General features: G+C 34.4%; 1 protein-coding gene across 2 annotated transcripts; it reads right to left on the bottom strand.

Annotated features, from left to right (window-relative positions):
• Positions 1-1,808: 1,808 nt before the first annotated feature.
• LOC144956176 (protein mono-ADP-ribosyltransferase PARP3-like) lies at positions 1,809-26,361 on the bottom strand. 2 transcript variants are annotated; one of them, XM_078886573.1, is made up of 13 exons: positions 26,231-26,361; positions 23,984-24,065; positions 23,304-23,426; positions 20,471-20,596; positions 19,510-19,719; positions 17,930-18,104; positions 16,696-16,865; positions 15,218-15,277; positions 14,681-14,773; positions 14,213-14,305; positions 10,279-10,456; positions 9,064-9,207; positions 1,809-6,485 (listed from the first exon to the last, which is right to left on the bottom strand). In XM_078886573.1, the coding sequence occupies exons 2-13, from the start codon at positions 24,044-24,046 to the stop codon at positions 6,316-6,318; spliced, it is 1,605 nt and encodes a 534-aa protein (XP_078742699.1). In that variant the 5' UTR covers positions 24,047-24,065; positions 26,231-26,361; the 3' UTR covers positions 1,809-6,315. The 2 variants fall into 2 exon arrangements, with proteins under 2 accessions (XP_078742699.1, XP_078742700.1); XM_078886574.1 differs by having other exon boundaries at positions 26,067-26,341.
• Positions 26,362-27,013: the final 652 nt, after the last annotated feature.

Raw genomic sequence — 27,013 nt, 5'->3', positions numbered from 1 at the left:
TCGTGTCTCAATTGCGCTGTTGTGAGTAATCTTCGTGTTATTTTCATTCACTGTCTCCCTTGTGATGTCATCATTTCTACCCACATAAAAGCCTGGGGTATTCCTCTTTCGGACCCTTCGACTTGACATTTTTTTAATACTAAACAGTTATTCTTTGATCCTAGATCCTAACCGCCATTCCTCGGTGTGTTTTTAGTGTAACCTTTAACGGGACTATTCCCGATGTGCTTGAACCGCATTTTAACCGCCCGTATATCGTACTTAACATATATGGAGAACGCCCACTTCGATGGAGACTTTTTCTTTACTGTTTCCTATATTATTTTACCCATCGGGAACCAGATGTAGAAATCCGTTCACGACAGTTTTACAGCGCTTGCGACACATTTAGTGAATTCTATCGCCAGTAAAAAGGAAGAAAATGGGCTAGTAAAAACAATTCTAGATTTACAATTAAAAGCATACGAGGGAAAACTAATACAAAGGGGAATTGGTTGAAATAGGGAACAGATGTAGATTCCAAGAGCACACTATCACTATCAGTGTACTTTGAGATCACCTAAAAGTCTCATCCAGACAAGTGTCGATCCCCGGGAATACACTCAAATGTTTACAAAACCATTAAATATTTAAAACTCCAAAGAAATGTAACAGTACGTAATAGATAGATTATTTACAAGGGAAAAAAATATCATCTTCCAAAACGTTCTTAAGGGTTTTACGGCGCTTGCAACACAATAAGGTCATATCAGCGCCAGTAAAAAGGAAGAAAATGGGATAGTAAAAAGTTCTAGAATTACAATTAAAGCACCCAAGAAAAAGTAAGACATAGGGGAACTGGGAACAAATAGGGATCAGATGTAGATTCCAAGAGCATACCACCAATGTACTTAAGTTTGAGACCACCTATAAGTCTCATCCGGACACAAGCACAGAATCCAACAAAGAGGAATACACTCAAATGCTTACATTATACATTCAAAATAACAAATATAATAATACATAACGGAGAGATGATTTACAAGGAAAAAAAATATCTCCCAAAACAATAACTATGCATTTGACTGTTTCCCTCCCAGCTAGGACCCCGGCTAGTGCCAGGAAAAAACCAAGTAATTTCATCCCAAGACAAAGACAGAAAGCATGTTGGAAAGACTACTATGGGAGGTCATGTTTTGTTTTTGTTTTTAAGCGTTTTACGGCGCTTGCAACACATTAAGGTTATATCAGCGCCAGTAAAAAGGAAGAAAATTGGATAGTCAAAAGTTCTAGAATTACAATTGAAGCATCCAAGAAAAAGTAAGACAAAGGGGAACTGGGAACAAATAGGGATCAGATGTAAATTCCAAGAGCATACCACCAATGTACTCAGTTTGAAATCACCTACAAGTCTCATCCGGACACAAGCACAAAATCCAACATAGAGGAACACACTCAAATGCTTACATTATACATTCAAAATAATAATAATAATAATAATACATAACAGAGAGATGATTTACAAGGAAAAAAAGATCATCTCCCAAAACAATAACTATGCATTTGACTGTTTCCCTCCCAGCTAGGACTCCGGCCAGCGCCAGGACAAAACCAAGTAATCTCATTCCGAGACAAAGACAGAAAGCATGTTGGAAAACAGATATAAGGGGATAGAAGACACAGTATGTACCTCCCTGCCCACTATGGGAGGTCAGGATCCCCACCCAGATGGGAGGTCAGGTCATCTTCCAAAACTATAACTATACATTTGATTCTCCATCTGACGTAGGACATTAATTGTAAAATAAATCATAACAAACAAAACAAAATAATTTCACACATTGATAAACTTTTTTCAATATCTTGGTCATAAAATTGATATCTAGTGATTGATGAATTAAAAACAGCGGTCATTAGTAACACATACTGCAATTAAAAGTGAGTTGAATAAAATGATAGGAAGGAAATGTGTCTTGTTTAAACAATCAGTGAAACTATCACAGATTATCTTTTACAAAAAGAAACAAAAAAAAGTAACAAAAAAAAACAAAAAACAAACAAAAACAAAAAAACAAGGATATAATAAACACTTTATAAAATAAATAACAGATATCTATTGCAAACAAAAAAATTCTAAAATATCCAAACAAACAAAAAAAATTTTAATTTATAAAATCACAGCGACGTGGAGAATTTAAATATCAAACGACTAAAGCATGGATTTAATATTCTATATGGCAAACTGTAGTGGTATTATTTATGAATGTAATTTATGACTAAAATGATCTATGAAAAGCACTTTAAGACTTTGGCTTAAAAACTGCTATAGAAATGCACTTTATATTATTTAAATAACCTAATAAAAATGTAATGTCTTGATTATATTAATCACAACATTTAACTTTAACCAACTAAAGTCCTTCAGATTCATCAGGCCCAATGAGCCGGAGTTTATTCCAGTTTCTATAGTTTGAAAAAGACAATAGCAATTGCTTTGCTACCCTCTCTGGAGAGGACGCTGGTCTATTGCAAAGTACTTTCCACCAGATCTCACAGACCCAGCTACCCAATCACTGCCGGGTGGACAGGGAGTCAGAAAGAAATCTCGACTACACCTGGGATCGATCTCGGTCCCTTTGCGTGTGAAGCGAGAGCTCTAACAATTGAGCTATCGGGACTCCCAACTTTTATAAAAATTCATATCTGAATCAAGAGTTGGGATGAGGACTAGTAAGCATAATAGACATAATAAGACAACGACCTCCGCCATCAGTTATTCTACCTGTGTCAAATTACAGTAGTGATTCTGCTTACTTCAGCAGTGTGCGATTAAGTGAAGAGATTGCATGAAGTGAAAAATAAATCTTTTTATGTGACAAACAAACATTTAAAAAAGGTGTATGTGATAATCCATAGTCTTATTATGAAGAGCAAACTCATTGTGTTTAAGTTAAAATGACATAGCTGCCAAGCTATACATTACATGTCCCATTCCTAGTCAAACAAGGAGAGCAACAAATAGGACCAATCTATAATATATTCAGCTTTTCGTCCAACCGCGGCATTGATCACATGATTTGCTGCTGTCAAAACGATTGGATAATTTTAAAATTGTAAACATACTACTCGTGGGTCAAGCTAAACAAAACGAACCTATTGTAATGTTGGATATTTTGAAAACTGTGAAAACTTTTATTATGTAGGTCATTGTTAGGACATGTTGCAATGTGGCCAATGACTGGAGCACATGGAAGAATAATAATATAGATTGTCCCCATAATCTCATGCTGTGAGGAAAAAATGGTATGAAATTGATTTATTATTCAGACATGAATGTGATCAATACTTTAATATTTATGATCTATGAACACGGCATTTGCTTTTGCAAGGGATAGTTTTCATTAGATTCTTCACTCATCATCCTAACAATTGTCATCACAAGATTATGCATTTTAAAGAAAAAAAAATTATCAACGAAATTATTTTTGCGCATAAAAATTATGAATTTAAAAAAAACACCCACAGCCATTTCTAAAAAGTCAAAAAATAATTATGTATAGTAAGTAAAAATAGCATCACAATTTGTAATCAAGTTTTTAACAATCACATTAATCTAGGAGGAACAAAAATCTATTATTTAAGTAGAGAGGAAAAGTTAATTCTTTTTCTATAAAGCATTGCAGTTAAGATCAAGCTATATCAGTTAACAGGTGAAAAAAAGAGAAAAATTTAAACAAAATAAACATTGTACCCTGGAACAAAGGTGCTTGCCATTTCAGTTATTGCTACATGTATACACTCTCCAACATCACCACCTTATCAAAAATGAAATTAACCCTGTTTCTACAAAATGCTTACCCTTTCACAGATAATCCTACATGTAAACCCCCTCAAACATCACCATCTTATCAAAAATGAAATTAACCCTGTTTCTACAAGATCCAACTTATTCCAGATCCCACTATCTATATGACCATAACTGGAGATCTAAATATTTTCAACGTGACAGCAAACACAGCCAATACAGTGATGTGACTGGGGCCTCTGTTGAAATACGAGTTGATGACAAAACTGTTTCTGTTCTCCTAGTGAAAGCAAACAATCTGATGTAGGGTTACAATAAAAATGAATCATTTCCTGCAAAAGGTTAATCTTCTTTCACTCAATTAAAATAAATAATTAAATAATGAATTACGAGAATTTAAAAGGTCATGTGCTATAATTCTAAGGAGATATTACATTTAAGAGGAACCTTTGGTTTTATAAAAGGGACTTTTTTTTAAATGTTAAAATATTTTTATTGCATTAAAAAAATAATAATGAATAAAGCAACATACGATTAAAATTTATTAAAGATGAGAATATATTGATTCAGGTTAATAAATGATTTTTTTAAAATTTACAATACTTTACAATAATGATAGCATAATTATTGAATTCAAACCCAATGCCAAAAACTGGCACAATCTTTACAGTAATTATGATTACAATAGTAATAGAAATTATTCTGAATTGATCCCACTTCTGCCAGAAAAGATGATGAACTAAAATTCCGGCCTCAGAAATATTTTTTTGAAAACATACTAACTCTCAGTAGTAAAAATGTGACAAATTAGGGAGCAGGCACTGATGTGAGAAAAATATCTGAAAAAATGTGTATGAAACAGTGCCAGACAAAGCAAGAAAGAAAACACGAGATAAAGCCATCCCAAAACATTAGTCTGCCTTGACTGGGAATTATACACATCTTTAGTAAAAAAAATTACCTAAGTCCCATCAGTTTTTGTACTCCCTTCGAGTAAATTGTAAATCTAGTATTAGATTAGAATAATACAAAATTCTGCCAATAAAGGTTCTATTTTGTTTTCTAGAATTGTATCAAAATATTTAAAATAATTAACTTTTAACAATGACAAAAGAAGCAAACAACATCTTGAATAAAATAATTAGGGTTAACTCCTTTTAAAAGAAGCATCAGTAGTTCAAATTCGACCATATCCATTATTTTAGCTGTTTCAATTTCTGCATTTTTTTAATGCAGAAATTGAAACAGCTAAAATAATGATCTTTTAAAAATACTATTGAGCATTTTTATCTGAATCTAAAAATTGATATATCTATACAAACGTATACAATTTTTAAAATGTTGACAAATATTTCTGATAAACAATATCGTAATTGCAAGCTTAAGCGACCCTATATAAAAATTCATAAAAATATCAAGTGTTAAAAATAAATATCACTTTCTTTTCAGCTTTTCAAACATCTCTTTCATGAAATGAAACCAAAACAATTATTTGAATAAACGAATAAATTGTTGACATTACAAAAAGTGTGAAAAATAAACATTTAAATTATACCTATATTCTATTTTAAGTGCATGCTTTCTAAAATGGGCAGTAATATGGAGAAGTGAGCTATCCCTGATTTTTTCAAAACTCATATCTTCATTTTCTTTCAAGTTTTTAAATGTCCTAGCCATGTTTTGTTTCAGCAATCGACATCTGTTTTAACTGGGATGCCCCTTTGTTAAATCAAAAAAGCCTGAATTTTTTTTTTATATGGGGGGGGGGGGTGGTAAAGACCATATATGAAAATATTTCGTGCAAAACTTCTCTTCATCAAATGTTATCACCCTAAAATCATAGAAAAGGATGCACATCCATCTAGCTTCCCTTTAACTGTTGCCTTAAACAACCAATATTTTTATCTTTAAAACAAAAAAAAAAATCAAATCACCAATCCCGACCAAGGTCAGCCAGAAGATTTCAAAAAGCCTATTCTCCCGTAGGGTATCCCTGTGTTTTATATTAAGCCTTTAAATCCCAAAAGAATAAATAATCCTTGAATTTATATCTAGTATGATACAAATCGATATCTTGGTAACTTTGTCAAAGTATTAAGATGTGGGATGGCCCACTTAATAATAATAATAATAATAATAATAATAATAATAATAATAATAATAATAATAATAATAATAATAATAATAATAATAATAATAATAATAATCATAATAATAATAATAATAATAATAATAATAATAATAATAATAATAATAATAATAATAATAATAATAATCATCATCATAATAATAATCATAATAATAATAATAATAATGATAATATAATAATAATATAACAACAATGCATAATTTCTATTACACCCCTTAATCTTAATATCTCCTAAATTAAGGCTGATAACAAATAACATACATCTATTTTGCATTTTTTTAAAAATTATAAGTACACAAGACGGGTAATCAAAATGATGAAATAATGTTATTCAACATTGCTATTATCTAAAACTGTGTTCAGCTGTAGAGCTACGACAGTTTTAGCAGTCAAAGAGAAGGAGGTATCGAATACGACACTGATCCTCCCTGTACACAAGGTACTCTGAGTTGTAGAAAGAGCTGGAACTGTGTTCTGGAATATTCACAGCATTGCCTTGGGGAACCACGACAGTTTTACCTTCAATCTTCATGGTAATATCCAGCCTCTCGTCTGGTTGGAGGAAAGTAATCATAGTAATAGTGATGATGAATATTGATAATAGTAATGGTGATGATAATGATGATAATGGTGATAATAATAATAATAATAATAATAATAATAATAATAATAATAATAATAATAATAATAATAATAATAATAATAATAATAATAATGCTGATGATGATGCTGCTGAGGATGACGATGACGATGTGATGATGATGCCAAGATGATGATGACGATGATAACGATGATGATGATGATGGCAATAATGATTGTGATGCAGGCAGTGGTGGTTGCATTCATTAATGATAAGAATCATCATCATGTAGTAATCCCTGAGAATAAGCATGTTCCTTAAATTGGTGTCGGAAAAGTGAGTGGAGCAGGCACTTATGTTGGTAACAACAAGATATGAAGTGAGTAGAAAAGTGCCAGAAGACAATAGAGAATAAAAATTTTTTTCGCGGCGGTGGTGGGGTTTGAACCTGCGACCTTATTGGTACGACAACTCCGCCTGGCAGGTGAGAGCGTGGCTCTACCGTGTGAGCTATCCACGAACACAAAAATATTCGTTTCAAACCCAAAGTCATTTCTAGATCCCTCTCTCACCCACTTCTTGAGATCGCCGATTCGTTCACCACCATCGCAAAGTAATTTTGACCAGCAGTTAAGCTTAATAGCCAATATTCTCATCACAAACATATAACATAGAAACGATTGAGACATTGAGTATGCTCCGGTGTATGGGGTGAATTTTTAATTCAGAAAAGTGAGTGGAGCAGGCACTTATGTTGGTAACAACAAGATATGAAGTGAGTAGAAAAGTGCCAGAAGACAATAGAGAATAAAAAATTTTTTCGCGGCGGTGGTGGGGTTTGAACCTGCGACCTTATTGGTACGACAACTCCGCCTGGCAGGTGAGAGCGTGGCTCTACCGTGTGAGCTATCCACGAACACAAAAATATTCGTTTCAAACCCAAAGTCATTTCTAGATCCCTCTCTCACCCACTTCTTGAGATCGCCGATTCGTTCACCACCATCGCAAAGTAATTTTGACCAGCAGTTAAGCTTAATAGCCAATATTCTCATCACAAAATATAACATAGAAACGATTGAGACATTGAGTATGCTCCGGTGTATGGGGTGAATTTTTAATTCAGAAAAGTGAGTGGAGCAGGCACTTATGTTGGTAACAACAAGATATGAAGTGAGTAGAAAAGTGCCAGAAGACAATAGAGAATAAAAAATTTTTTCGCGGCGGTGGTGGGGTTTGAACCTGCGACCTTATTGGTACGACAACTCCGCCTGGCAGGTGAGAGCGTGGCTCTACCGTGTGAGCTATCCACGAACACAAAATATTCGTTTCAAACCCAAAGTCATTTCTAGATCCCTCTCTCACCCACTTCTTGAGATCGCCGATTCGTTCACCACCATCGCAAAGTAATTTTGACCAGCAGTTAAGCTTAATAGCCAATATTCTCATCACAAACATATAACATAGAAACGATTGAGACATTGAGTATGCTCCGGTGTATGGGGTGAATTTTTAATTCAGAAAAGTGAGTGGAGCAGGCACTTATGTTGGTAACAACAAGATATGAAGTGAGTAGAAAAGTGCCAGAAGACAATAGAGAATAAAAATTTTTTTCGCGGCGGTGGTGGGGTTTGAACCTGCGACCTTATTGGTACGACAACTCCGCCTGGCAGGTGAGAGCGTGGCTCTACCGTGTGAGCTATCCACGAACACAAAAATATTCGTTTCAAACCCAAAGTCATTTCTAGATCCCTCTCTCACCCACTTCTTGAGATCGCGATTCGTTCACCACCATCGCAAAGTAATTTTGACCAGCAGTTAAGCTTAATAGCCAATATTCTCATCACAAACATATAACATAGAAACGATTGAGACATTGAGTATGCTCCGGTGTATGGGGTGAATTTTTAATTCAGAAAAGTGAGTGGAGCAGGCACTTATGTTGGTAACAACAAGATATGAAGTGAGTAGAAAAGTGCCAGAAGACAATAGAGAAAAAAAATTTTTATTCTCTATTGTCTTCTGGCACTTTTCTACTCACTTCATATCTTGTTGTTACCAACATAAGTGCCTGCTCCACTCACTTTTCTGAATTAAAAATTCACCCCATACACCGGAGCATACTCAATGTCTCAATCGTTTCTATGTTATATGTTTGTGATGAGAATATTGGCTATTAAGCTTAACTGCTGGTCAAAATTACTTTGCGATGGTGGTGAACGAATCGGCGATCTCAAGAAGTGGGTGAGAGAGGGATCTAGAAATGACTTTGGGTTTGAAACGAATATTTTTGTGTTCGTGGATAGCTCACACGGTAGAGCCACGCTCTCACCTGCCAGGCGGAGTTGTCGTACCAATAAGGTCGCAGGTTCAAACCCCACCACCGCCGCGAAAAAAATTTTTATTCTCTATTGTCTTCTGGCACTTTTCTACTCACTTCATATCTTCTTAAATTGGTGTCGAACTTCATTACTGTTTACTGTTGTAATGTTGTACAATTAAAAAACAAACAAACAAACAAACAAACACACAATACAAAAGTCCAATCCTAACCTGGCTCTCTCTGTCCACAAGCAAGAACGCTGTCAAATCCTGGCGGTGCTTTCTTCAGACTGGAGTCATCACGAAGAATCTTGTGTTGTTTACCCAAGGCCACTTCATTCAAGAACATAATCACCTTTCCTTGAGCAGGTCCAACTATAAATGAAAAAAAAAAAAAATTAATCGACTTATAATTATTATTTTAAAACATTTATTTGACTCACTCAACCCTAACACCGACTACATCAATAGTATGCTCGGGGTTACATTTACTCCATGCTATTTATTACAATTTTCTGAGACAAATTATAGGCGTAGTATCAAAGTTAGTGTCCTTAATGTTTACATGTTCCTGATAGTTGAATAAAAATATCTATGCACATGCACATTTTTAATACATTTTTTCCAATTTCAAAAAGTAGCAAAAATCTCTAGGATTGAGTGAGTTAAGGGATTTACTGCCCTCGGGGGTCCCAAAAGCTCAGTTGGTAGAGCACTTGCTTCACACGCACAGGAACCAAGATCAATCCCTCTAGATTTTTTTCTGACCCCCCCCCCCCTCCATCTGTCCATCCAGCAGTGAATGGGTAGCTCTGTTAGATTTGGCGAAAATTACTTTGCGATAAACTAGTGTCTTATCCAAAGGATAGCAAGCAATTGCTATTGTCCGTTTCACGCTATAGAAACCGGGATTAAACTTTGGCTCCATGGGCCCAATGGCTCTGAGGGACTACTTTTACAGCCTTTGCAACACATTTAGCTTATTTCAGCACCAATAAAAAGGAAGAATATCCTAGATTTACAATTAAAAGCACTTGAGAAAAAAAAAGGGGAATAATTGAAATGGGAAACATTTAGAGTCCAAGAGCATACAATCAATAAAAGATATAACTTTTTTAAAAAAATAAGAATCTCATGGTAATATAACCAGAGTTGCCAATTCAGGAGGCAAAAGTTTACTGAAATTTTACGCAAACAAATTGACAAACCCCTTTCTGAGTGCTTAACTCCAGTAAAAATGCATTTCGGAGTTACTTTTTTCTGTTTAGCAGGTGATTTGAAAATATACTGACAATCAGCAACCTTGTATAATGCATTAAATTTCGTGCAAATGAACTAAGGCTCAAAATAAAATGCCCCATAAAATGGATGAAATATACAACTGGAGTAATAATATTAAGATAATAAAAAAAAAAATTTTTTTTAAGATAAAGGAAACACAATTACCATATCCAGCAGATTTCTCATTCTCCGATGCAAAATAGATTCCTCTTCCAACTCGTCCGCCACTGTGAGGCATGATACGAAGGCCTGTCTTCAAGATGGCTGATACAACAGCAACATTTGTGCCGTGCCATAGCAGTTTACGATAGGCAATCTTATCATTGGCAGCAAATCGTTCACCCTATAAAGCCAAGATAATGTTTCATGTTTTAAGAAAAAAACAAAAAGACTTAAGCTTTCATATAGTGCAAGGTCAACTTAACATGCTCAAAGCGCTTTACAAGGGGGTCCCTAGCCAACAGCAACACTTAACACGTAGGACGATATTACAATATTATTAGGACAGAGACAATGCTGTTAACGGCAGGTACTCATTTTACACCTGAGTACAGTGAGAGAATGTGAGTGAAGAGCTTTTTCCAAGGACTCAACTATGCACCAAGGAAGGTTTGAACCCAGGGCGAAAGCGAGTGTCATACCACAAGACCAAATAGCCATACAATGTTACTAAATATGTGACCCTCCGCCTCGAAGCGGTATTAAGTCGGGATTTGGAAAACGAAGAAAACCGGTTTTAAAGTGGAAATGGTCAAAATTATCAAATTTCAGTTTTTGGTTGTTTCAGAAACTACAATCATTTTTCTACATGAAAACATAATAATTCAACATAAACAATGACGATAAGTTATATAAATTTCAAGTTTAAAAATGCAACTATCAGTGACACATTCAAAACGAGAGTTGACTTTCTCTCAGAGAGCCACCCTTTCCAAGGCTTAGTAATAACGAGTCTTTTTCTCCACCAATAAGATGTAAGATATCACAGCAAAGGGCGTGTCTTTATATATCTCAGAGAAAGCATGACTGTTTTCACAATTTCATGGTTCAACCAATAATGAACTTTAAAAACTGTAAACAAGTCTAGGTTTTTCCCTGACAACCTTACAAATGAATGATTCTGATTGGTCAACGCTCATCACATGCGCTGTGGCTGTAGACCATAATGATCGGGCGATGCTTCATGACGTCAGCATGCGTGTGTTACATATGTGTGTGTTTGTGCATTTTGATACACACCACGTGCTATTATCTCTTTGTCTAGCTGCATCGAGGTGATGGTCCTCCTTTGTCCCTCTTTTTTTATTCATGAAATTATAGGACATGCTAAGACTTAATAGGACAACAGTTGCCTAATCTTACACTTACATAGATTGTTGTAGGATAAACATTTAATTTTAAGTACAAAAGCAGAACAATAAATAGAACCTTCAACAATTAATGAACTCCCGATGGAAATACGTTTAACTAAAAAATGAAATGGATGGATAGATAAACAGACAGAAAGACAAACCTATAAATGGATAAATAGATAGTAGTAGATAGATAGATAGATAGATAGATAGATAGATAGATAGATAGATAGATAGATAGATAGATAGATAGATAGATGAAGAGGGGAGAGAGACAAACACAGAGAGAGAGAGAGAGAGAGAGAGAGAGAGAGAGAGAGAGAGAGAGAGAGAGATGGATGCTCGTTTTGTTGTGCTTTCTTTGTATACTGAAAGAAAGGAGGAGGGGGGGGGGGGGGGATCTTTTTAGACAATGAACAATGTGGGTGAACGCTAAGGACAACTTGAGAGATTCAATAACATGTTTTAATGTAAGTCACTACACAATAAGCCCACCCCTCCGCCTCAAGCTGTCATCTGACTCAAAATGGAAACAATGCAATGATTGATTTGACCAGCCCATTTCTTTAATTGCAATCTCATTGGTCAATATGTTTCCAGTTGATTGACTATGACTTACTTTGTAGCAAAATGCTTTCTTTAAACTATCCCTACAATTCTTTGCTCCGCCTCCATCCCTTTCTTCATGTCTACCTCACTCTCTCCGTCTCCCTTTTGTTTCTTTCACACACACACACATACACACACAAACACACACACACAAACACACACACACACACACACACACAAACACATACAATTATACAGGTTTCAATCTTTATTCTATTTCCCTCGCGTCCTCTTAATGCACAAGCAGTCTCTCTCCCCTCCCCCTCTCGCTCCTCTTTTTCTCTATATCTCTCTCTTTCTTTCTCTCTCTCTCTCTCACACACACACATGTGTGTGTGTTTGTGTATGTGTGTAAGTGTGTGTGTGCGTGCGTGTATGTGTGTATTTACTCTCTCATTCTATCTCTTCCTCTCTAATCCTCTTTCTTGATAATTCTTTCCCTGCCCATCCGGCTTCACGTAGTTTCAAAACTGTACTTTCAAATTATAAAACCTTCTTTAACTTTTGGCATTTTGAAATCGTATTTTCTCTATTAAATAAGACAAAATTTCACATTAATATGACATTAATAATACATTATTTCATTGATTCTTTATTCAAATATCAAAAATTCTTGAAAAAGTGAGCAATTGTCGGCATTTTTTCCCCAGTGTTTTATTTGTTTAAGAACATCTTACATAATAATGAATAACTACAAAAGTAATTATTGGATTGTTTCAAAAATTTGTATGTACATTATTAGATGTATAATCTAAGCTCATGCCAAATTTCACTATTCTCGTCAAATTTTCGATGCCCGTATCTAAGGAGTTATCTTTGCCCATTGATCTGACTGTGCGTGAAAACGGTGCCTCAATTCAAAGTCAATTTTCTCAAAATTTGGTTTTCACACTCCCCCTACTTCAAACGGTCATATCTCGGCAATGAATGATCAGAATTGTATAAATTTGGTATCAAATTTTAAAGCATAAAATAAGCTATGATTGGGTACCAAAAACCCAAAATTGAAAAATCCGACTTAATACCGTTTCGAGGCGGAGGGTCACATATGTGTGGCTGTATGAGAAAAGCCAGAAAAATGTGCACATTTCAGAAATTGAGTTATGTATGCAGTGGTGTAGACCACATCTTTCTGATCATTCACCACTTTAAATTTTCTTTCTATGTCTATTAGAACTCAAGCTATGAATTTCTTTTTGAATAAAATTTGTTGCTATGGGAAACACTTTATCTTCAATTTTGGCTCATATCTCAAATCGAAGCTTGCCGCATCTTCCCGGGTTTTCTCAGCCAACCTGTAATCACTAAGGGCCATAAAGCTCATGGAACAAGTTTATCTTGGTTTCCATAGCATTAAACTGACAATAGCCATGGTTCTGCAACAAAGAACCTAGTTTTGTTAGATAGTGAGCGCATATACAGGAGGTTTCTGACCTATTTGTCCAACAAGAGGAATATGCTTTTCTGTATGCTAGCATCTTATCCAGATAGAAGAGATTTGTTTGTTTTGTTTTTAAGGGTTTTATGGCGCTTGCAACACGTTTAGGTAAATCAGCACCAGTAAAAAGAAGAAAATGGAATAGTCAAAATATTCTAGATTTACAAACAATGCACCCAAGAAAAAGCAAGACGTAAGGGAATTGGTCCAAACAGGGAACAGATGTAGATTCCAAGAGCATACCGTCAATGTACTTAGTTTGAGATTACATAAAAGTTTCATCCAAACACCAGCACAGGATCCCATTAAGAGGAACAAACTAAAATGTTTACAGATTACATAACTAAAGATATAAAACAGAGAGATGATTTACATGGAAAAAAATATCATCTTCCAAAACTAACACTATACATTTGACTGTTTCCCTCCCAGCCAGGGTATCCAGCCAGGGCCAAGACAAAACCAAGCAGGGCCAAGACAAAGACAGAAAATATGTTGGAAAACAGATATAGGGGAATAAAAGACAGAGTAAGTTCCTCCCTGCCCACTATGGGAGGTAAAGAACCCCACCCAGTCATAAATCATACATATAAAAATAAAGAAAAGAAGTATTTCATTCCTTTATCTCAAAACGTAATGCCACATCTCCCCACATCTTTAGTAGCCATAAGAATGGGAATTACAAAAGAACATTACATACCTCGCTGAGTCGGTTGACTTTCCAAATGTCATTCAGTTTTTTCAGTGGACGCCACCCATTGCCTTTAGTGGCGTTGAAATTTTTCTCTAATTTCTGAAAATGAAAAAAATACAATAACATCGATTCTAAATAAGGTAAAAATATATTCTCCTGTTTTGTTTGTGTTTTTAAAAATCTGTTTTTTTTACTTTTTTTTTTGTAATCTAGCAGAAATGCTTTATAAATTAATAAAAGAAATAAAATATCTAAAATTCACCCATGAAGAGTTGTGTAAAACTGTCTGTGAAATGATACAATGCAAGCATTATGAGATTCTGTAATTATAAACTATTGTATAAGGCATTTAAAGGATAATTCCTATATTAAGCCTTACGTAAGTAAGATAAGATAAGAAATAAAAACCAGCAAGCAATTAATTAATATTTCCCTTCAGTTGAGCTTGAATTTTGTAAAGAGGTAATGTAGTACCTTGTATTCATCGGATCCGTGATTCAATAGTTCAAGAGTACAATCCAACAGTTTGTAGTTGGCATCCAAGGGGTGGGGAACAACGCCTGCTTTCTGTGGAAGTAGATAAGGGAGAGGAGAGGAAAACATCATTTAATATCAAAGATAAGGCACATTTACATAAGAAACCCAACAGAAATGCCTCAGTGATTAAAATGTGAGGTTTTATTTTTGTTTGTTTTTTTTTTTGTTTTTTTTTGGGGGGGGGGGGGGTTTAACGCTTACACTGCAAACCAATGATTGCTTTATTCTTTTAGAAAGTGCAGAGACCTACTATCCCATCTGTTCAGATTGTAGTGAAATATTATCAATTTAGACCGGTTTTTTTTTTTTTTAGTTATTGGCTGAAGAAGGGTTTTAAGCGAGAAACGTCCTGTGTTGAGGAAGTATTTTGTTCTTTTTTTTTTTTAAGCTGTTTTATTAAATTTTTTTTTCCAATACATTTTACAGTCAATGCTTCTTGCAGCTTTGTATTGAATTTAATATGAAACAACTCACCGTTTCTATTTTGGCTTGATTTTTCTGCAGACTTTGGGCAATCTCGATATCTCCAAGCACCTACAGAATAGTCAAAAGTTTCAAGTTCAAGTTCAAGAGTTTATTTAGATGGGCCTTTTCAGGCCATAAGTTTTCTGTGAACAATCAATTGAAACAACAACAACAATGATAATAATAATAATAATATTAATAATAATAATAATAATAATAATAATAATAATAATAATAATAATAATAATAATAATAATAATAATAATAATAATAATAATAATAACAATAATAATAATAATAATAATAATAATAATAATAATAATAATAATAATAATAACAATAGTAAGAAGAAGAAGAATAAGAACAAGAAGAAGAAGAAGAAGAATATAACAAACAAACAAAATAATAGCTTGCTCGAACTATCTCTATACAAGTAATTAACATTCAATATCAATCAATCAAATGAAATTTAGGTTTAAACCTTATTTCATAAAACTTCTTAATAATATAAAAATAATAAACAAAACATATAGAGCTCCAATCTCAGAACGTGTTCAAAGGAGCTGACATGCACATTTAAAGAAAATTAAATGCTACAATTATAAGAAAATCCAAATGTTATCTTGAACCTGTACTTTAAACATAATTTAGCTACGATATTATTTTGCTTAATCGGTAAAATAAATGCTACACATACACGAGTTTTCCAGTCCATAGACCACTGAAATTTTATAACAGTGCTGTAAAAAGGATGACGCATTATAAAAGTGTAATAAAGAGAAATAGAACTGAATTGCTGATAGTATAAAATATTGTTACAAAATTGCTTTTAAGATAGAAGTATCATCATAATAAGAACAGCTGACTCTGTTGTTTATATAGCTTTTATAGACAACATATAATAAGATTATAAGGGGTCCCGACAGCTCAGTTGGTAGAGAACTCACTTCACACGGAAAGGGACAAAGATCGATCCCTGGTGCAGTTGAAATTTTTTCTGAACCCCCCCAGCTCAGAGCAGAACGCAAACCCTGAACCTTCCAGTCCGATGTCTAGTCATACAACTAGACCACATAGTTGAACAATGAACATGATATCAAATTTCCTTAAATTTCCTTCATGTGCGGCTATGAGGTCTTGTGGTATGACACTCGCTTTCAGATCGGAAGGTCCTGGGTTCGGGCCTCGCTCTTGAGCCCTTGGAAAAGGCTCTTTACACACATTCTCTCACCATACTCGGGTGTAAAATGAGTACCTGGCCATTGACAGCATTGTCTATGTTCGAAAAAAATTGTAATATCACCTAACAGGCGTCATGTCACATCCTACATGTTAAGTGTTGCTGTTGGCCATGGACCCCTTGTTAAGCGCTTTAAGCACGTTTAGTGGATATTGAGCAATATAAAACTCAATTTAAAAAAAAAAAATAATTTTTTAATGAAGACTATAAAACTTATAACAATGGATGTCATGAAAAACATCCTTACAGCCAACATATCATATTTTCTCTGAACAGCTTCGATGGTTGAGAGGGTGGGGGGCACGGTGCGACCAAAGCTATGTGGGATGATGGTGTAGAACTTGGATGTCAATTCATTAAACTTCTGGCGCTGACCTTTTTCTATGGCCAATTCTAACTCTTCCAAAGCCTCAAACCCTGGAATGGAAACAGAAAAATTGTTTGAGTAAGTAATGAGTGGTGGGGGCTGAAGACTGAAGCCTGGGATGGTAAAAATAGTAACAAAAAGGTGGAAATGGAAAGGTTTGGATGGAAACCGTGTAATGTATATGTCAGTGCATGACATAATCAGTCGGAAGAGACTAGCTTGTGTACGTGTGGATGCCCAGAGCGGACGATGAAGCACATCCATAGAATGCCAGGATGGGCCCAGCTGGACTGACCATGACCTAAGAGTCTGCTCCACAGATGCTGTGGAGTGGGTTCGGTGTTGGAGTGACAAGCTATGATGATCGGAAGGTGAAAATTTTGGATGTTCATTTTTTTGCATTTTCTGAAAGAATATGCTCCCCAGAGCATTTTAATCATCATTTGAAGTAAATCAGGTGATTTTTCAGGAAGTTATGGTCAGATGTTTGGGAAAGGTATCCAGCAACTTTTCTCAAATTTCATACTTTTTCAACTTGACTAGCTATAAAAAATATTTAGAAGTGAAATTACGCTTTGATATTTACTGCAGATGTACAAAAAGGGTTGATTTAATCATTTATGACAAGAACTCATTTTTGACAAAAATTGACTTTCTAACTAAACTATCTCAGTTCAAACCTTTTCACCATCCGACTGATTATGTCACATATTTCTTTTATCACTTCATTTCCCAGAACTGTTTTTTAAATATATTTTTAAAATTTGAAATGGAAAGGTAATTCATTCTATTTTTTTAACAATACTATAAATCCCTTTTTTTCTCTTTAAAACAAAACGCTCTCTGTGGAAGACAGTGCTAATTTGCACTTGCATCAAGAGATTTTTTTTTTTAACCCAAAAATAAATAAATAAATGAACAAATGGTTTTAGTGTTAAAGATTAGAAGTGTTAAGTTAAATAATATTCTTTATAACTTCATGTAAGAGAAATTGGTATAAAATGATGTTATACATCTAAAAGCCTAAACCATATTATAATTGTTCTATTGAAAGCGACATTACATACTTTTCAATTAAAGCATCTAAAAACACTTGAAACGTTATATATTTCACCTTTGGCAATTTGAGTTTTACTCAGTTTCCCAAGCGGCATTTTCTTGACATCAATGTCAAACTTCTGGAGGGTTTCTTTGAACATGTCGTTGTCAAAAATAAGTTTCATCAGACCTTGGGTAGATTTATCTAGAGTAGATGCAGCCGTCTTCACAGGAGCACTAGGTGTGGCTCCCTAGAATTGGGAGAAAAATAAATGTGTGGATTGTTTCATGAACTTTCAGAATAAGTGTTTAAAAAGAATTTTTAAGTCATTTTGGCCTACAAAAATAAAAACAATGGATCTATTAAAGAAAGCTGACTGCACTAGCATTGAAAGCCAAATAAAAAGAAGATGGCGTTGGCTGGGCCATGTGACCAGAATGGAAAAAGTGTCACTTCCCAAGACAGCCTTGTACTGGACAGCAGATGGGAAGAGAAAGTGGGGAAGACCCAAAGAAAGCTGGCAAAGGACCATAAAGAAAGAATTAAAGGAAGCAGGCATGTCCTGGAATACAGCCACCGCAAAAGCAGCCGATCGCAAAAAATGGAAATGTCTGGTGGATGCCCTATGTGCCCCAAGGCCCGAAGAGGATTAAGTAAGTAATTGTTTCATGAACAACTCAAGATTTTTTATGAGTTTTAATGAAGCATAAAAGCCACTAAATCTGCTAAAGCACTTTAAAAGGAGACCCAAGCCAACAGCGACACTTGACAAGTAGTTAGTTATAGACATCAGGCATGTAAGGCGATATTACAATTTTTTTCCAGCAGAGACAAAGCTGTGACCGGTCAATACTCATTTTACACCAGAGTAAAGGGAGAAAATGTGAGTAAAGAGCATTTTCCAAGGACTCAACATTAAAATGCCAATGACAATGAGAGGATTTTTATCTTCATCATTACAATGACCAGCAACACGTCTGCAACTATCGCAATTGATGCCAGTAATAACAGAAATATATATAATTATCGCCCTGCAACCAGATTCCTCTTATATTTTCCACTTTGAACCCTTTGCTAGCTGGAAGCTTTTGGACCATTGAGATGTGTGTGGTCCAGTGCATTTAATGGTATAATGTAAAGTCAGTTTAAGGTTTGAATCTAAAGATATTAATTGAATGAAAATGTTTTTTTCAACTGAAAACTACCAAAAAATAGCAACAATGACAACAAGAACAATCCTTACAATAATAATAATAATAATAATAATAATAATAATAATAATAATAATAATAATAATAATAATAATAATAATAACAATAATAACAATAACAATAACAACAAGAATAATAACAATAATAATAATAACAACAACAACAATAATAATAATAATAATAATAATAATGATAATAATAATAATAATAATAATAATAATAATAATAATAATAATAATAATAATAATAATAATAATAATAATAATAATAATAATAATAATAATAATAATAATAATAATAATGATAATAATAATAATAATGATAATAATAATAATAATAATAATAATAATAATAATAATAATAATAATAATAATAATAATAATAATAATAATAATAATAATAATAATAATAATAATAATATGTACTTGAATAATAAAATCTTACCACAGCTGCAGCAGGTTGGAAAACCATTTCCTCTTCTTCTTCTTCTTCACCCGCCATCTCCAAGAGAGTGTATTTGCCGGGCACTGCGGCAAATGAGTCCCGATTGGCCCAGTTGTTACGGGTCTTATCTTTGAATTTTTTCTCAAAGCTTTTGACGGCAGGCTGGTCTGATCCAAAGGGACCTTCCATTTTACTCTGGCCAGGTTCTCCCTATAATTGGAAAGGTTATGAAAAGTACTTAGTGTTACACTAATTTATCATTAATAAGGATGACTATAGGCAATGTGATATATCCTGTATTATGTAAGAATTAACCAGTAAAAGAAACTTGAGTTTAAAGACAAAAATATGAACAGTTTGAAATCTATTTTTTTAAAAATTGAATTGACTTTAATGATTTCCTTAAAGAAAACATTGAATTTAATTCAATGGTCAAAATTTATATTTTAACTCCAATTTTCAGCACCAGGTTACCTTTCCATATAACCTAATTGAGATGGTCAGTAAGATATTTTTGCCAATGCGAGGCAATCCATTGCCTCAAAATAGTATTATGTAAATTTAAGTCCACATGACAAAAATAAGAAATTTTGGTTTATAATGCTCTAAAAAAATAAATTTATTCTCCTCAGTAAACACATAAAAGTAATCCAAGTCTGATATTTTTGGATATAAATTCATTTTACAGCATTTTATTTCATTCCATCTTAATACCAATCAGGCAAATGTACACAAAGATGAATAAACACTTTTATCAAAATATCTAAACCAGTATTAATTATGATGTCAACATAAATGTGCACTCAAAGGAAAAAAATCTGAAAGCACATGGAATTCAAAAGAGCGAAAATAAACTTTTATTAAAAGAGACATTTTTTTTTAAAAGAAAAAAAAAGAAAAGAATTGAAAGACTAAGTGGGTTCCGGAAAGGGGAGGGGTGAAATAAAATAAAAATACATACCACTCTTCCCCAACGATTCCAAGTAAAGTAGCCCATTGAATTATTCAGAACTTGGATAATATAATACTTGTTATTGTTTTTCCCGATGTTTGTTTGATTCAGCATAGCATCAAAATCTTGGTACACCTGAAATAACATTTTTTAAAAAAAAAGATTTGCCACTGTCAGGAATAGTAATTTAAGGCCCACTCAATGAATTGAATTGATAAATAGCTAAAAAAAAGTTTAAAATACTAGAAACTTTGGTGGCAACTTTTTAAAATGTTCTTAGTTTCCTTAAGTTTCTAATAACAAGAAATGAAGTGAGTAGGAAAGTGCCAGAAGACAACAGAGAATAAAACTTTGCGGCAGCGATGGAGGCTTGAACCCGCGACCTTACTGGTACGACAACTTCGCCTGGTATGTTTCTAGGGAATTTTTTTTGGAAAGAGACAACGTTGTTAACAGCCAGGTATTCATTTTACATCTGCGTAAGGTAAGAGAATGTGAGTAAACCATGCCATCCCTTTTAAACACACTATACGCTTAGACAATTGAGTCAAAATGGTGTGCTTACATCTTACTACACTGAAGAAAATGTGGTCTATGAACTGAAACAAAACATACAAGCTTGACCCTATCGACATTCCAGGAGTTGGAATTGAAAGAAGGTTAAAAACAAAAAGAGGAGAATGCTGAGTGCCTGGGACCTCTGATGTGCACCAAGTGGCATTAAGCAATGCACGCATATTATTTTGACGGATCACTCATGTAACACGCTAGTAAAGAACCGAGGGGCAATGCTCATGCTGTGCTACCAAGTGTGTAGGAGGGGGTTGCACTTATTAGGGTCAGTGTACTTCATAGGGATGATATGGTATTAAGATTTTGGTTCTAAAAATTGAACAGTGCTTGTGACACTTTTGGATCATTTCAGCCACAGAGAAAAGGATGGTATATATCACACAATACAAAAGAGCAGTTGTATTCATCTTAAGTTCAATGTGTTCTACATTAATATTTTTTAAAATTATAAAAAGTTTTTATATAACGTAATATCCACTAAACATGCTCAAAGCGCTTTACAAAGGGTCCCAGACCATAGCAAGACGTAACATGTAGAATGAGACATGATTCGTGTTAGGAGATATAACAATTTTTTTTATTTGACATAGACATCATGTTTACGGCCAGGTACTCATAAAGGGCCTTTTCCAAGGGATCAACTATGCGACAAGAGAGGCTCGAACACAAGACCTCTCGATCCGAAAACGAGTCATACCACAAGATCACATAGCTACACAGGTTACAGGTGCCTTACACAATGTCAGACAAAAGGCAACAGTTTACAAAAGTAGACCCAATCACCAATCTGTTCTTGTGCCAAGCCTCAGGCAATCCAAAGTTTCACAAAGATGTTAGCACTGGATCCCCACAAAAAAAGGCAATCACTCAGATGGTTTCTAATACTTATATGCAGTAACTAAGAGGGATAATTTTTAAATTATTTTTTGTTGTTCTGAATTCTCTTTTTAGCTTGCTCTTATTTCTTCTTTTTTTTTTCTCAAAGGTTTATTTCTCAAACACATTGGAACCTCCATATTTCAGACTTGTCTCCATAGGACTGGAATAAAACAGGGTTTTAAAAAAAATCTTTCACAAGGTCCGTAGTCAAGACTCTGAACTCAAGACCCTCATCTTAACTCCTCAACCCTAACACGGACTAACTATTTCTGTATTTGGCTGTGGTCACATTTAGCCCAACATTATTTACAATTTTCTATGATGAATTATTGGTGTGTAATTGAAGCTACAATTTTATCTTTTTTTTTACATAATAATTCCAGTTGAATAAAACTATTTCAGGCCAAATTTCCTTTTAGATTGATACCTGAGAACATTTTTTTTTTAAATTCAGGGTCCCCACTAAATCTTTGAAATTTTTTTCAAGACCCCAAAACAAATTTCAAGACCCCATCGCGCGGCGGAAAATTATTCCGCCATGCGTCAAGAATGATTTTTTTTAAAGCCATTTATCAATCATAAAATATCATTACTTCTTTAAATTGGTGCACATGTACATTTACTAGTGTAGCCTTCAAAGAACAGATGATTTTACTAGCTATTTATTAACCATTACATCCTACCCCTAGATTCCTTGCCATCAGTTGATTCAATTTTGCTTTCTCTTCATGATTCATCAACCATGCAATAGTACTCCACCACATTTCCAATAACAGAGAGGTCCAATCTTTTCATTGTTCACTTTACTATAATACACTATGTACAAGACTATTTACAAACTGTCCTTCCTCTACAACAATTTCAAGGAGGCCTCCTTCTCCTCAAGCTTCTGAGAAACGGAGGCCCAACAACTTCCTCTTCTGCTAGTTTTCTTTTCCCACTTTTTTCTCCACTGCTTTTTTTCTCCTCCAAATAAGCTTTGTACCTTCTACTGGCTAAACCACATGACTTAAATAAATTGTCACCAATTTCACATTTTTCTATGCCACTTATGTACCTCACATAATCCTTGATTTTGTTTTTCCCCGACTACCCAACCCATCACAAAATTGCCGACATTTTCCAGACTTCACGACCCATCACAAAATTGCCGACATTTTCCAGACTTCACGACCCATCACAAAATTCCCGACTTTTTCCCGATTTTACGACCCGGTGGGGACCCTGTAAATTTGAAAAGTACCACATGAGATTTTTCTTATGGGAGAATATAGTATGGAGGTATAGGGCTAGGATTGAGTGAGTTAAAGCCAAATCAATCCAGGCACCAAAGTAAAGCACAGCATAAACAACATAATTCAAGTCTCAATATAAAGATCATTTAACATACATTTGATGAAGAAGCATATGGAAACTTATCATCCACTTTGAATTTCTTGACTTTTCCTTTGTCAGCTTCTTTCAATTTCGCAATTTTGTCTTTGAGTGTGCCTGCCGCTGCTGGCTCTTCTTCCTGGAAATAAGAGAGAATTCACCGCAAATTATAACAACACTGGCATTTTGAGTAGTATGATTTTATTTAGATTCTATGCAAAGAGTGTTAAAACCCAAACTATATATCAAGCAAACAACTACTAAAGCATTCATTAGTTTTCTTTCATATCACAGAGATTTCTACATCAGTGTAAAAGCTAACTCTCTTACTGAATACTTTTTTTAAAAGTACAGAAGAAAAACAATTCATCAACTTTATAAGGTTTGAATACCCTTTATGCTATCCAATTTACTCATATCAGTCTCCCTATGTTATCACTACCGTCGAAAGTGGAGGATAAAATGCAAGGAAAAAAAACGAAAAAAAAAAACACTTTCATATAAATCTGGTCTTGAGCATTTTGTTTTTAAACTGATGCTTTTGTACTTAACTATGAAAAGAAATCTCTCCCCCCCCCCCCCCCAAACAAAAAACAAAAAAAAAACAAAAAAAAACACCTGCATTGATCACTCCTATGGCTTCCAACCATCAATGAGAATTTTATCAAAAGGGATATAAATATTTTAATTACAAACCGTTTTAGCTTTCTTAGCAGGGGCTGCAGCAGCTGCTGCCTTTCCTTTCCTCTTTGGTGGCATTTTGATCAAAGATGAATTACTGGAAAACAGAAAAACAGAGATTCCATTACAAATATGCAGTCGAAATGTCGTATTGACCTTGTGTTACCAATGAAGCATTTGCAAAGAGTGAGTTAATGGGTAGCCTGTTTATACTTCGATGAGTGGTGTAAATTAAGGCATCTGTGAAAAGCTGTTTTTAACCTTATCTATTATAATAATATAGAAGGAAAACAATTAAGAAAAATAAAATTTCAAAATTAAATAAACAAAGTGATACGCCAGGAATATTTGTCATGTTTTTCAAGTACTTGTGACCAAATTATCTGTGACAATGAGGTCAAATAAAAATGTGGGCAGGATCACTGAACTTCTCCCATGGATAACTTGGTGCATTCTTGATTTTTTTCTACTAAAAATTAGAGTCATCATTCACTTCTGTTGAAAAATTTTCAAAAATCTGTAATCCATTTTTTCTGAGCCTGGCTATCAGGTTTTTAAGCCACGCCACTTTGAAATGATTTTTGACAGGCTACTTTGAAATCAGAAAGATAATGACAACTTGCTATGGGTAGGAAGAAAAACAGCACCATAATATAGTAATAATGTGCGTGCGGCTATGTGTTTTGTGGTATCACACTCGCTTTCAGATTGGAAGGTCCTGGATTCTAGCCTCGCTCAGCGCATAGCTGAGTCCTTGGAAAAGGCTCTTTACTCAATTTCTTTCATCGCACTCAGATGTAAAATGAGTACCTGGCCGTTAACAGCATTGTCTCTAAAAAAATTATAATATCACAGAATCACTATTCACAGTAGTAGAAGTGCTCTCTCGTCTCTGAAAATTAGTCGTTGTCCTCTCATGGAACACAACACTATTTTCTGTTCAAAATGGCGTGTTGTTGACTGGCTTGAAGTTGAATGAGAGTGTGTAATTTGAGAAGGAAAGAAGAGGAGGGATGATTGAACATTATTGTGAATTAAAAATGAGATTTTATGAACGTTTCAAGTTTTCCTTCAAGTCTGATACTTGACAAGATCGTGTTTTGTTTTGTTTTTGTTACCCCAATCCAATCCATGAAAATTTCCCCGTCCCCACCTCTCCAAATTGATCATTCGTTAACATCTCGAAATCTAGCAGCTTATCTGTCAGCTTACTTTAATGAGAATAGTTCCGTCTCCGTTTATTGTATTATTTACAGTTAAATATATTTTATAAAGTTCCAGGAATCTCTCTCTCTCTCTCTCTCTCTCTCTCTCTCTCTCTCTCTCTCTCTCTCTCTCTCTCTCTCTATTGCTCGACTCATATCTCAATGATCCTGCAAATAATAAAAGCTACCTTCAATAAACTACCTCTACTACTACAGCCTCCACCACATCATCATTACGACTAATACCACAGCCACCTCCACATCGTTATCAAAAGTATAGCAACCACTACCAGCTTTGCATCATCAGCCTCCTCATCACCATCATCGCTGCAACCAACACTACAACTACAACCATCACATCATCATCATTACTACCACTACCACATCGTTATCAAAACTACAGCAACCGCCACCACCATTTCATGATCATTATCCTTATTATAGTCATCATCACTACCACAACATCATCAACACCACCACTACAATCACAACCACCACATCAACACTGTAGTTTATTCATATTTTGCGCCCAATCCTCTATACAATAAAGCTCTAGGCTCGCAGTCGTATGCGAATAGAGGTGGCCAAAAAGAAGTCCTGCAGGTTGGACAGCTTGGTGCCAGGCGAGGGTCTCAGCCATTTATCTTATATTATTATAATATGGCATAGTGGAAACATCAGACTTCAGTAGATCCAGGCCACCTCAAGCACTTAGGCAAGTCTCTAAGTGGATAGGTAACAGTAACAGTAACAGATATAAGATTAAGATCACACCCACTGCAACTAAACTTTGAACCTGAATTAAGACTTTAGAAACCCAGCGTTATCTTACAACGGTTACGTGGTTTTGACCGGGCGGTAAGTGCAATAAATGAAAAGATACCTCAGCCTACCTTAACTTGCTATACTCGAGGCCGACGTACGATTTAATTTTAATTTTTGCCTTCTTCCTGAATCTCTCAAATAGCTCTCTGGTTTGCTTCAACGAAGAAATGATTTTGATGTTTTACACTTGTTGTGCAAATTTCTGAAATAAATAGCATAAGCTCGAGCTTACCCTTCAAAATGTCTGGAGCAGAGCACATAGGATTGATTTTATAGCGTTGAGCAAGTTACTAAAAATGTAGAGCAAAGAGACCGGTTGCGACTTGAGCTTGAGATTGTTTTGTTTGTTGTGTTGAGTGTTGAGAGGGTGAAGGACGAAAAGCGTAGTCTGCTAGCCGAGAGTATCGATACTACTTTTCACTTAAATATTGTGTGGTATGGGCATTTTTTTGAAAAATATTTTATTCATTTCAATGAATTCTTATTGAATAAAACAATTGCTTAATTTTCAATTAATCTGAAATCAAATTGAAATTAGCACGTTAAAGTTTATAGAGCCTCCAATTCCACCAGAATCATCTCGAGTCGAATATATTTATAACATAAGCTCGTACGATATTTTATTTTTGCTTCGCGGAAGATTTGGAGAAAGTGATCTGTGTAGCATCCGCGAAGCAAGTGGGAGTCAACCATACTCGACCTCTGAACTTCACGAGTGACAGTAATAATAATGGCTCGAATAATAATAATACTAATAATACTAATAATAATAATAATAATAATAATAATAATAATAATAATAATAATAATAATAATAATAATAATATATAATAATAATAGATAAGTAGTAGTAAGTAGTAGTAGTATAGTAGTAGAGTAGTAGTAGTAGTAGTAGTAGTAGTAGTAGTAGTAGTAGTAGTAGTAGTAGTAGTGAGTAGTAGTAGTATGTATAGTAGTATAGTAGTATAGTAGTAGTAGTAGTAGTAGTAGTAGTAGTAGTAGTAGTAGTAGGTAG

This window comes from Berghia stephanieae, chromosome 10 (assembly GCF_034508935.2).
Source record: "Berghia stephanieae isolate SIO BIC M18660-M18661 chromosome 10, UCSD_Bste_1.3, whole genome shotgun sequence".
Lineage (NCBI taxonomy): Eukaryota > Metazoa > Mollusca > Gastropoda > Nudibranchia > Aeolidiidae > Berghia > Berghia stephanieae.
The sequence above is the reverse complement of the archived record's forward strand: the minus strand, read 5'-3'. Positions and strand labels throughout refer to the sequence as shown.